This window comes from Egretta garzetta, unplaced genomic scaffold, assembly GCF_000687185.1.
Source record: "Egretta garzetta isolate BGI_Z169 unplaced genomic scaffold, ASM68718v1 scaffold264, whole genome shotgun sequence".
NCBI classification, from domain to species: Eukaryota; Metazoa; Chordata; class Aves; order Pelecaniformes; family Ardeidae; genus Egretta; species Egretta garzetta.
This window is the reverse complement of record NW_009259685.1, coordinates 4,669,651-4,682,793: the sequence shown is the minus strand read 5'-3', so window position 1 is coordinate 4,682,793 and position 13,143 is coordinate 4,669,651. Positions and strand designations below refer to the sequence as shown.

Sequence of the window (13,143 nt, the reverse complement as noted above, 5' to 3'; positions counted from 1 at the left end):
CTCAGCAGCAGCCATAGCAGAGCTTCATGCGTTAAAGTCATAAGCAAACATCTGATTCATTTTGCATATTAATTATGAAAGGATTTGAATTTACTTTCAAGTTTGTAAGGGACTAGAAGCTTGTCTCAACATTGGTGGCAGGCAAGCTTAACCACCAAAGCCTAATCACCACGGCAACTGAGTGGGGCAGTTTCAGCCCATTGGGTCCCACCCCACAGGAATGTGTGGCCGGTTATCTTGGAGTACGTCCTCTGCGCATGCGCCCGGGCCCAGAGTTAACTGGCAATGGGGAGGGGGCTCGGACCCCCTAGGACTTTCGAGCATACTCTTAATGACGGTACTGGGCATGCGCCCCACGGACTGCATGGATCGCTCAGGCCGCACAGACAGCACATAGACCCGTGGTGGCAGCTATCGCAACACCCCTGTGCTGTTTGTTTCTCCCCCTCTCTCTCCCTTCCTCGCTTTTCCTCTCTTTCTCTGTTTTTCTCTTGCGCGTTTATTGTTGGCCGAATAAAGTGACTTGGCACTTGACTCCGTTTCGAGTCTTAATTCTGTTTCCGAGAATGTAAAAGGAACCTTAGTCACGGTAAAATATTGGAATTAATCAGAAGTTAAGCCCAGCCGCCCCCAACCTCCCAGAATTATCTGAGGTCGGTTGGAAAGCAAGGGGGTTTAACCTCTGCCAAATTGTTCAACCCAATAGTGGATCGTGACAAAGTTTAAGGAAGGAGTGAAGCACTAGACCAAGTTATTTAAACTTTGTTCTGTAACAGTGGTTTAGCACTACTTGTTTCTTATAATTTAATTCACTACAGATACTACAACATTCAACAGGACTATTTTTCTGGTTTCATGATGTTAAAAAATCAGTATAGTTCTTGCTGGTGGGGGCAATATTTCTGTTGTACTCACTACTTCAAACCACACTTGAGTTAGGAGGCTATTTTCCCCAGTAATGACTCCAAACTGGTCATTCCTTTAAAAAGTACTGCAAATGGTAAACACATTTATACTATAAAGTGTCTTTAATTAATCTAACGTATTTTTGCATAAGACCACATTCATCTATTTTGTTCCACATATTTCTGCAATCTATGTGTACTGCTGCGCACTTGTCTGTGCTGAATTCTAGCTTGCACAGCAGATACAAATAGTTCTGAACTTTATTCAGACTCATTTTGTAATAATCCTTTTTTTTTTTTCCAACTCTCTTTTTCATGTTTGATCTTTTAAGTATTCAGAAACTTGGCCTTTGCAAACCATGAGAGTCCTGACAAGAAGCGAGTTTGATGATTTCTCCCCTATTATCTGCCACCCTTTTCTGCAAATGGCCAAGTGCCTCTCTCCTGCAGTGCTAACAGGCATAACTATTCAATTGCACAGTGGTATTTTAGTCCATGAAAACATCCTCCAAGACTCACTTAGAACTACAGTGGGGTGGAAAACAACTCTGGCCTTTCAGCAATGGGAAGTTTCACAACTCAGGTATCCATAGATAAAGTAAAATATAAGTTTAGCAACTTAGCAATGAAGTTCTAGATGTGTTACAGAGGGCAGGGTAAACTTAAAGGTACAGTAGAACTGCAAAATGAAGGTGTATACTGCCAAAACACCCACATTGCATCAGAGCAGTGAGCAAAGGAATCTGCAGTTGTTTTGAAATGCATAAATTTAATGGTTAAGGAGTTTAGATCTAATATTCATACCTTTTCAGTCAAAGAGCTTCCTCCTTTTGTATCCAGAGTGTTGTTATTGGGGTGCAGTAGAGGTGCAACTAACTCAGCAAGCCACCCTGTACATACTCCTTTCCGTGAGACTGGTCTAGCAGGACAAGCAGGGAACTCCACAATATTAAACAGAAACCACAGTTTTCCTGGCTGATATAAGTTGGAACTGCAAAGACCAAAAGTATTAAAAAAAAAAACCAAACCAAAACCAAACCAAAAACCAAACCAAACCTGAGAGATAGCTGTACAATCTTACAGCAGGCTCATCTGCAGCCCAAACCACCTGAATTGAATAAAGATTCTCAGTGTTGAGCTAACTGTGTGGTATTTATATATAGGGAGAAAACATCTTAAGGATTCAGAGGCCAGTGCCTATAGAAGGGAATCCAAATTTCTACCAGCTACATGTGTATGAGCTTGTTCTTAAGAACTCTACCAAAGTCTTGCCAGACACTCAAAACAATGCCGTTTGAAATAGTCAAACCCTGTAGTTTTTTGCAACAGGGACACAATCACTTTTTCCTCAGGTTTTATCCTTTATTCCTTTCTTCTTTAGACTATAACATACACACACACATTTGAGAAAAAAGCATACCTAAACTACCAAGGAGATATAATTTGAATATTTCATTACCTTGATACCGAATAGGATCTGGCTTGTAATTTAGGAAGATGTTCTGAAAAATAAAAAATAAAAAGAACACATCACTTATTATTTGATTCACCCCAATGAAAATGAAAATATCATATGAGTGTCTTGTATGACTTATATGTCTCATATAACAACAGATTACAAGCATATTATAATTCAAGTATAATTGTACTCTATTAAAATTCAGTGCTTGTGGTTCAGAAATAAGCTATTAAGACTTGGACTTTTATTTTTGATTTTTTTTAGACTTTGTGGAATTTCTGTTGGAGATCCTATAAAATGAGACCACAACAGTTAACTTATTGGGGTTCTTGGTCAATTAAAAACAACTGTAAAGTGCACAGAAGAGATGCCAGTACCTAGTGGACAAGGTGAAACTTGAAATTTAATTTTCCCCACCTCTCATGTAAGAGCTCAAATGCTCTCAGAATACGAATTGCTTGGTTGGAAGTTTCCTATATATAACGTCCTAGAAGCAGATGTGCCAATTCAATTGCAAACCACTATGAGTACCTGTGCAAATTCTGGAAATCACAGCTAAAAAAAACCAACAGAAACAGGAGTTTACCGGGCATTTTATCAACAAGAAACCCACTATGTATATCACTTATATCTACATATGTATGTACATTTACAAAAAGGTCAAACTCGCTGGTGTCTTCAAAGGAATGACTTGCATGCAGACTGCACATTTTGGCTGAGAAGAAGGGCATATTAAAAGAAGCCAGACATATCACCAAGTGAACAATATGGTGGGGAATGGTGACAATAAGTGAGCAATACCAGAAAAACCGGGCATAGCAAATACCAGAAAACATACATACCCTGGAGTAACAGGGTAACACACAGTTTAATTGCTTTTTGGCTGTTTTTCCACATGTACTGCCCTTTTGCAGATGTCCCAACCAGTACATGGATACCTTGACATATTTTGAAGATGCTCTGCTACGTAAGATCGTTGCTAGTCAGACTTAAGGAAAGCTAGTTCAGTGGAATCACTTAAAGACGACACTAAGCCCATGCAGCACATTACGTCCCTGGGGAGGGGTGTTAAAAAAAACTTTCAAAATTTCCTTTTATTCAGTTCAGTTGCTACAGCCCGTTCTATATCACCTTTGAAAAGCTAAGTGGTTTTGCTTTCACTGTGAAAATTCATGTCTTTGTAGAAAGTGGAGCAGAGCTTGTATTTACTTTTTTAAATCCCCACACTGTACTAAGGAGGAGAGATTTGGGGCAGACATGGAGAAGGCGACTGCAAGAACATAAAAAGCATTTTTTTTTGTCTCATATAACAAAACATATTAAGAAACTCTGGGGTTTTTAATCTGGAAAATAACTGCCAGTATTTTCAGATGTATTTGAAATGGTTACAGTTGGAGTCTTATTCCTTCAATGTTTTATATAAGGAACCCACTGAGCGTGTTGGACATTACATAAATACAAATATACTGGGAAAAGCTTTCCATTTTAACAGGTAAAAGTGCAAGAGAAGAACATGTAGGCAGGGAAATCAGGAGTTGCAAAAATATGTCTTTTTTAATTGTAAGCAGTTGCTGAACTGTTTCCTAAAGATCAGAATCCTGCAAAACCTTTATGATTAGTTTTTAAGACACAGGAACAATCCAGAGTCAACTGAAGCATATGTATGTACCCAAGTGTTTGCAGAATGAAGGCAAAAGACTACAAACTGGAGAACAGAGCTTTCTTCCCCAACAATAGTTTTAGTTTACTGAACAGTTATTCCCCTTTCTTGGAAAACTGAACATTTAGTTTGACGCATTTTCAGAAACCAAATCTAATTAATTCTAAATCAGTCACTTACCAATTAACAGGTTAAGTGAAGGCTTGCAGCTTGGAAAAGCATGAAGTAAATCCAGCAAGCAAACATTAGAATCTCTAATAAAGCGTGTGTAATCAGAGGCTCCTTGTCTGCTACAAAGCTCCTGAAGCCTCCGTTTTTCTCCTGCATCACTAGTACATTCTACAAGAGCCCGCAAAAATGCCTGCAGGGAAGATAATAAGAGCAAAGGGTAAAAAACCTTGTCCATTTGGATAAATGGTCACAAATCTGGGAAATACTTGGGATGCCTGGGGACAGGAAGCAGTCACCTCAGAGGTTAATGGATAATACAATTTATTTCCCAATGCACACTTTCACCTACTATGAAAAATTTACATTTCTTTTTTTTTGTTTCTTTTTCTTTTTGGCTGCTCTTCTAATATCTGGGACAAGCTAGCAGGTCAGAAAATCCTACTTAGCCTGAGCAGGGGAGAGACAAATAAACAGGCACAATCCATTCCCTGAAAAATCCCAAATTTACGAAAGGCTTTCTTATTTATGTTTTTGCACTTTAGTTATATAAACAGCTCCATAACACAATTTAATTTGAGACAAAACACCATTTGCTGAGTTACAGAAGCCAGGAAAGGAAAAATAAGAAGTCTTAGAAGAGGTATTACTGTAAATAAATTATGGTATTTAATGAGTCATGTAAATGTCACTGTGGTGTTTTATTCCATACTTTATGTCTACATAATGGTATTGCAAGCTCTTCTTTACGGGAAAATTAAATTGAGCATTGTAAGATAAAGTAAAAATTAGATGTAAATAGTTACAAGTTTTTCTTCCAAAAGCAAGGTGGAAATAGACACAGTGCATAGAAGAAAAGTGATCTAAAACACCAAGTGCAATCAGATGACATATTCTACACAAAAGAATACTTGGAAAGTAGTTTGAGCGTGCTCAAACACTGAGCTTCTAGACAATAGTTTTGAGTACCGAGTTAGATAAAGCACATTCTACACTGAACAGGTAATAAAGCAGAAAGCTTATAAAAACTGGCTTGGGTGATACTCTCCAGCCAGCACTCTCTGCCTACTCTTGTTATTGAGAAAATTTTCAAAATTGTTAAATGCAGTTTTGAAAAGGTTGAAGCAATTGGAAAATTCTCTTCTCTTCTGCTACAAAATCCACTAAATTGAGTTAAAAGGTCTTTCCAAAAACTGATTTCCCTCAGAGACCCAACCAACACAGCTGTTTAGCTTCACCCTTTATACAAAGTTATTTTTAAAATGTGTTTTGACAATACCAGAAATACACATGCATTTCCAGTTGCAAGCTTCCAGTTTTTTGTAGGCACAGAATGAAAGGAAAATAATATTCACACGTTGTCAGAATAAATACTATACAAGCAAAAATCTTTCTTTGAATCCTGCCAGGTTACTGAAATGCTGAAGAAAAGCTTCAAAATAATTTAAAAGACATTATGGTATGTTTATATAGAGCAACAGGTGTATTTTCAGTGACAAAACTTGACAGATATGGCTCCCTCTGATTAGAAAGAATGGTATCTCTAAAATGCCTATGGAGCCAGGTTTAGTCAGCCTTCCAGTTACCTGGCACCAAATATCTAATACGTTTCTATTTACTTCCAGACTAGTTATGAATCAAGGTACTGCAGAACAGGAATAGAGATCTTGGTATCTCATCATTTTCCAGATAAAGCACCAGAAGTGAAATTTCTCAGAATAAAGTACAAACAGCAGCATACAAACTGACAATCCTTATTCACCAAGAACCTACATACAAAGCAAGGACAGATCTGTAAGAGCCCATACAGCATAGAATTACTAAGGATTTCTCTTTAAAAGAACAAACACATAAACACCTTTTTGGGAATTGCTCTTATTTCCAGACACCAGGTTAGAATGAATTTCAGAGTGCTTCTTTCGGGGATGTGTTGTGGATGAGCTGCTCCTAGTTCAGCGGCAGAAAAAAACAAAACAAAATGTGCATCTATTAATATCCAAAAAATGGCATCACAGAGTGCTTGTTCCTTCAAGAAATAAAACAGAGCTAAACTGTATTCAATTCTGTAAATTTGAACCCCAGCTGGTTAGTGGAAATTATAAACTAAACAGCAAGACAGTTTTCCAATGAAGTATTGATGGCAATTTTCCAATGAAAAGTCAAAACTTATCAGGAAAGCAGGAGACAAAAAGAGTGGTATAATACACGAATGTTCAAATAAATTTCATCACAAAACTACTCAAGGCTTTGTTGCCACTTTCCACCTTGAAGACATTCAGAGGCATGCTTGCCAGGAAAAGGAACATCCATATTTTTTCCCCTCCATCAATGAGTGCTCCTGACAATCGGAACATACTGAAGTATTCTAATGATCTAACCAAAGGTGTATGCAAGCCAGTGCCAAGCTGGAGCTTCTGAGGCCCAGCAGATCCAAGGGGTTTCTGTACAAGCAAATAATCCCTCCTGTACTCTTCACAGGTTCCGTTTCTGGGAAGGAGGTACACTGGCATCCCATTTATCCCGTCAGAGTCAGGTAGAGTGCAGCCAGGTTTATTGGCCCCATGCCATGTCATGCTAAAGCATCTATTTAATTTAACCCCAAAAGCACTGGCTGTGAAAGGCTGTGAACAAAATTCAGTGGAATTCCTGGTAAATCTTGAGGATGCAGCAGAGGCATAGCCTGCTGCTCATACTCTTCTCCCAGGTTTCTCACCTCTCTTCATTCAGTAAACCCACAACCATAACAGTTTGTACTAACTATTACAAATTCCTCAGAAATCTGAATGCAGTTAAGAGACAACCACCTCGAAAGGAAAGCAACCCTGGAACATTGCTAGGAATTGCAAAGCTGCATTATAGAGGTGAATTCTTTGGTACAGACTGGCACCAAATAATTAAGTTATAGCAACTTAACAAGTCTCTGATCATCAGCACAGCTCCAAAGAAATGAACTTGGGTTTGATGCTAAACCATTTAATTTCATAACTGCAGCAGAGGGAAGTCAGCGGTACAAGCCATGGAGATCAGTGGATCAGCAGCAACTTGCTAGGTCCTGGACAAGTATCCAAGGCAAGTGTAAAAAGTCAGCATGATTTGCTCTGGGTCACCCAGAAGACTCGAGAGCAGAGCCAAGAACTTTGATTCTCTGTGCTGCAATCCAGTGCTATGATCCTCCTTTCCATTATCATTCATTAAGATTCACAAACAGGCATGCCATTTTACATACAAGATATGGCAAACCATTGCACAAATAATGCATAATTTAACCTTTTTTCCCTGATTAGTGCTACATTAGGCAGCCAAAGATGCAGTAAACTGGATTATTTACACACAGGATGAGAACACTGATATTCCAAGTTTCACTCAATTATTTTTACCAACTGTGCATTAGAAGGACAGTTTTTTTGGTATACAAGAACAATCAAGAGGCTAAGTTATGGTCACTTGGCTATAAAGGCTCTGTTCCACATGGGAAGTGCTCTGACAATGATGAACTCCAAGTGCCCTGTTAGGGCAGCTTTATGTCCTTCCTGCAAGACCAGTATAGCAGAAGAAAGGGAACTACTGTAGGCAGGAAGGAGACAATATCTCTCTCTAGAAGACCTTCACTCTGAACATGCTGCTGACACTGTCTTTAACTTACATACTCAGATTTTATGCGGCCAGGTAGCAGGGCTCCTATTTGCACAGAAAAACCTACTAGCCTTCAGGAGGGACAAAATTTCAAGCCCACCTTCCTGTGAAGACCTGATGCTTTTGGCTCTCCATTACCTCATCCTTCATTATACCCTTCCCTTTTATTTGCTTCCTTTGTAAATGCACTTTATTCTGTAAAATCTGTAAATAGTGTAAACAGTAGAAGTAGCACACCTGTGAAATCCCCCCACACCACCCAATCTCTTGCTGCTTGCCTGTGTGTGGTTGTTGGGCCCTGGACAGGGTGACACTGCTTTGAGCTTCAGGGTGCTCAGGACTGGCCCTAATCCAAAGGGAGACTGTTACAAAGCTGGGACCCTCCTGGGACCTTTTCTTTTTTTCTTTTTTTTTGGGGGGGGGAGGGTGGATGGGAAGCAGGTGTGTTTGGAGGGCATCTGTCCCAGAGGAACAAGGACAATGGGGGCTCCCCAAGAGGGTGGGGTGCAGGGGGAGGGGATTCAGCACAGCGGTGCTGGGTAACAGTCAGACAAGCCCTGCAGATGCAGGGCTCATCCCCGGTGCAGGGACCAGGCTGTAACTGATACTAGCTCTGCACCACATCTAACCAGTGACCCCTCCCAGAGGAGGTTAGTTACTGGAGTGGGGGTCAAGGATGAGGATCAGCTGGGCCTGGACATCCCATATGATAGATTACAAAATGGCCTGTCATGTAAACTCACCTCACTAACAAGTGATTTAGTCACCAATTCCAAGAACAGGAGTCCCTTTACATCTCATACTTAAGGGACAACTTATGTTGCCTTCAATGATGCAGGGAATCTCGCCATGGGAACTGATTTACCCAGACTGGAACAACAAAGAGCCCTACCCCACCTTGCGGAACTAAAGGCACAACCCAGCAGCACCATTAAGACACCAATTGCAAGGCAAGAGAAGGGTATTTTTCACAGGTCCAGCTGGCAGTACACAGGCATACCTTGAACCTGCAGCTGCCCCTTCTGGGAGTGAGATTGTAAGACTCACCAGAACAGATCCACACAGACCTACAAGCCCCTTAAAAGGCACCTTGCAGCAGCACTAATTCTTCTGCTTCAGGAGTGCGGCTCTCTTAGGATGTAAAACAGATTGATGTGAAGTGCTGTGCAAGGAGATATTTTACTTTCAAGTCCGGGATTGTTAGGTTATGTGATTAAAGACTCATCTCCATAAACATGAAGGAGCACAGAGGAAGAACGAGATGGATGAACGCCAATGCCATGCTCAAGTTCCCAGTCAGAAGCTAACTCATCTGTAGTAAAACCAGCAGCAGCATTCTATGCATCCTCTCTTTTTTAACACATCTCTGTGACATCCAGCATGCCTCCATGAAACGACAGCTGTCCCCCAATACAAAAGATAAAAACCTTCAAAGCTATACATACCAACTACTGCCAACACAGAAAGGAGTAGTTTTTCATGACCAGTACATCACACCATACCTTTCTTTTTAGTGCCTTGCTTAACCTTAATACAAACGAAGTATTCTCCTTTTTCAGAAAGTCCCAAGATGCGAAGAAGTTCTTCCACCTCATTGACATTGTTGGGACATATTACACAGAAGGCATCTCCAGGTTGGTAGTCAAAGACTGTATTCTGTTTTAAAATATGAGATAATTTCTATTAAATTGTATCACAAACCAAAGCCAATAGCATCCCCATTCTTAGCAATGATCTTCCTACTACCGCAGTCACGTGAAGTTGTATGTTCTTTTACTCTGTACTAGCACTTCACTCTTCGGAGCACATCAGAAACAAAATACTCATGTTTTCTTTCCAGGCTTAACCTTACTGATTAGAAAAATCTTTCCTTATCTGGTTTAAATATTTGGACATTCTTTAGTAAGAGCTGCTGAGCAGTCTAAACAGAAGGAAAATAAGTACATATTAAGAGGATGTGTTATAAAAATCAGCCCAGATCATTAATTACTGATGTACTTTGTTTCCTGGTTTGAGAAGAGCAGAGAAATGAAGTCCTTATAATTAATGCAATTTTGTATATAGATACATTATCACTAAAAGAAAATTTGCTGGTTAAACTATTTGATGAACTGACTGAAATGACCCCAACTGTTTTTATTTTCTGGAGGGAAAAGGAAAAACAGCAAGAGAAGAGCAAAGAGAAAATGAAAAGGTACCTCGGATCTTAAGACCTTAGATTCTACTTAGTTCATTCAGCGCAACTGCTGAAACCCTACTCAAGGTTCTGCCTGTTACAGGAACATACAGAATTATACTTTCATCATTATGTTTTCCTTATGCATCAGGTGAGGTGACCTGCATACACAGACTGTTGAGAATGTTACGAAAAAGGCAAAAAGTGTTCAAATTTTCAGTGGGTGCTGATGACAAATATATGCAAAAAACCATGTCATCTCAGAGACTCAGTTCCTCAAAATTTAACAGACTCTACTTATAACTGAGATTTAAAGATGACCCATGGATATGGACAGTTTAGGCTAAGAGAGTCCAATAAAAGTTACTGCCAAAATGATAATATTGCCCAAAGGCAATATTCTACACATTTGGAAAGCCGATCAGAAGCAACATATTTTCCTTTTAAAGATTTCTTGTAAAGTACTATCAAGCACTCTCTGCCTTTCATCTTCAAACCAGTATACAAAACATGATCTTCCCTGAATAAACCATTTTTTACATCTAGGGTACCAGAGGTTGACAGTCTGAGTAGTATGTTAACAAGTCAGTGCAAATGAATGCCAGAGGCAGAAACAGTGCTCAGAGCTAAGGATTCTTATCAACTGACCATACAAGTCAAGTTATTACTTGTGTAGATTAGCTACCACAAGGAATAGTCACAATTTACTATACAGTTTCTGAATATTCCTAAATTGTATACATACAAACTGAAAGATTATTCATTTTCAGTATTCCCTGCCTGCCTTTCTCCATTGCAAATTCCCTTCAAAAAGGTATTTCAGTCAATACAATATCCATGGAACAACAAAGAAATTAATTTGACACTTTCTTTCTTTTTGACTTCCATGGAGTGAACAAAACAAGCTTTGCATTTTCAAAATGGATCAGCCTAACATGACATCCTGGGGAATTATTTTTAACAGTCAAATAAATAAATTCCCCCCCTCCCAGTTATTGCTCATAACACACACATGCTTTTGACCCTTTATTTTAACTCACTAAAGAAAAAGCCATCACTAACTTACTGCAATATCAAGTTCTAAGAGCAATGCAGTTTTTATCGCATCTTCTCTACTGAGCTGAATGGCTTTTGTAACTGGCACTTCAAAGGTTGTTCCCCCTGAAATCAGTGAGGACAGATGTGGATTCTGAAAAAGAAGACACAAAAACTTACACTAAAAATGCAAATCAGCTGAATGACAGCTTACTATGACATACAGGAATTAGTGTTGGTGCAATTTTTTTAAAACAATCCTAGAAAACAATTCAAAACAATGAGGAAAATATGAATCTTCTATATGTAGAGAGTGTTTTGCTCTACACTTTTAAAAATCACATCCAAGCAGTAAGAGGCATATATTCAACTGTAAAAAGTCAGTAGGCTTGAACAGTCTAATGGGCCTAAACTACTATCAAATGCAGCTAGCTGTTTCCTTTTTCAAGAGCTGCCTTGAAAATCACCAATTAGAGAATGGCATTTATGTTAAAACCCAGATCCCACCTAATTAAAGGAATACTAGGTGTACAGAACAGACATAAGGTAAGAACAGAAGCTATTTAAAATCATCATTGCAGGTTTACAGATTAAAACCATGGGATGCAGATGGGGTTATTATTATAGGCAATTTATAAGAATAATTTTTAAAACTACAGTTAAATTTAGAGCTAATCAGCAAACTCAACTACAAAACAGCATCATGTTATGCCGCAACACTTCTACACAGGTGTAAATGTACCCCAAGAATCGTAAATGGGCCCCAAGAATAATTCCAGACCACCTCTGTCAAAGGCTGTCACTCAAAGATCAGACAAGAAGTCCTCATTTCTCCATCACTATTGTCAGCAAGCTTCATTTGAGATCAATACAGACAAAACCAAAAAGAGGTGGGAGAGATACCAAATGTCCATAACAGTACTCTGCTAAATGGAAACGAATGATTCTACCAATAAGAGAATATTGGTTAATCTGAAGGTTTCCTATTATTAAAAAAAAAAAAAAAAAAAGACAGGAGAATCACTTGAGACCAACGGTTGGAAGTTTTATTGTTGTCTTAAAATTTGAACATGGTGATTAACTGCTTGGGCCATATTAAGTTACGGCGCATCAGCTGGACTGTGATAACTGTTTACATTCATATTCTCTGTAAGTCAAGTTCAAGGCATAATGAGATCAAGATTTAAGCTAAATTTTATTATCTTACACTTGCCACAAAGGTTTAAGATGCAGACCGTTACTGCTCTGCTGCTAATGAGTAGCAGCTTGTTAATTCAACCCTGAAACTCAACAGTCCTGGACACAGATCATGTAAGTAACTAGAGAGACCAAGTACCCAGCCTTCTTTAAATGGGAGGGAATCTGGTTTTGGAAACATCCAAACTTCAAGTTGATGCATTTCAAAACAAGCCAACTCCAGCTGTGCTTGGCAAAAAATACCCATGGTTTTTGCAATGTGAGATACTGAAAAAGGACAAGAATTGTGTCATACATGTAAAAACAAACATGATCCTACATGAGACCTACTTGTTGAAAAGTTCTAGCCAAATATGGCAAAAATAGTGCCAAAGTAAAAAACCCAAACCTGCATTTGATTCTTTCCAAGACTCAAGACAACCATCCAACTTTATACCTGAAATCTGGACTATAATCTTTAATCTGTCACTGAATTCCAGATTAGCAGATTCATCTTTTTCAATTTGGTGTTTGAAAACAAAATTTAATTTTTCTTTCTATTTACAGAAAAGTTAAGGCATCAATGTTAGAACCTGATCAATTATTTCAGAGATCAACCTGAACATATGCTATGATTTTAAAATAAGGAAATGGGCTCTTTGAACCACTATAGCACCACTTTCAACCCGAGTATTAGTCTTTAATCAAAGAGTACCTCTAAATCATAAATCCTTGTTTCAGTAATTTGGATTATTTAATTCAACAATCTCAGCAAACCCAATCACAATATGAGGTTTAAAAGAAAAGCAAAATTATCCAGCGTTTAAATTCATGCACGCTTACATAATTACATTAGCTAGACTAAGTGATTTTCTCAGCGTTACCATTGACGTTCTCAACAGAAAGAGGGTCAAGGACCCTTAGGATACTA

At 38.7% G+C, this 13,143-nt stretch overlaps 1 protein-coding gene across 2 annotated transcripts in view; it reads right to left on the bottom strand.

Moving 5' to 3' along the window:
* Positions 1-13,143, bottom strand: part of MTRR (5-methyltetrahydrofolate-homocysteine methyltransferase reductase) — a 31,421-nt gene that overhangs the window by 4,208 nt on the left and 14,070 nt on the right. For both annotated transcript variants that reach the window (XM_035894136.1, XM_009638753.2), the window contains 6 exons: positions 11,068-11,190; positions 9,328-9,481; positions 6,051-6,139; positions 4,205-4,385; positions 2,365-2,407; positions 1,710-1,896 (listed from right to left, as the gene is read on the bottom strand). In XM_035894136.1, the coding sequence (XP_035750029.1) occupies positions 1,710-1,896; positions 2,365-2,407; positions 4,205-4,385; positions 6,051-6,139; positions 9,328-9,481; positions 11,068-11,190 (777 nt within the window). The remainder of the gene's footprint in view (positions 1-1,709; positions 1,897-2,364; positions 2,408-4,204; positions 4,386-6,050; positions 6,140-9,327; positions 9,482-11,067; positions 11,191-13,143) is intronic.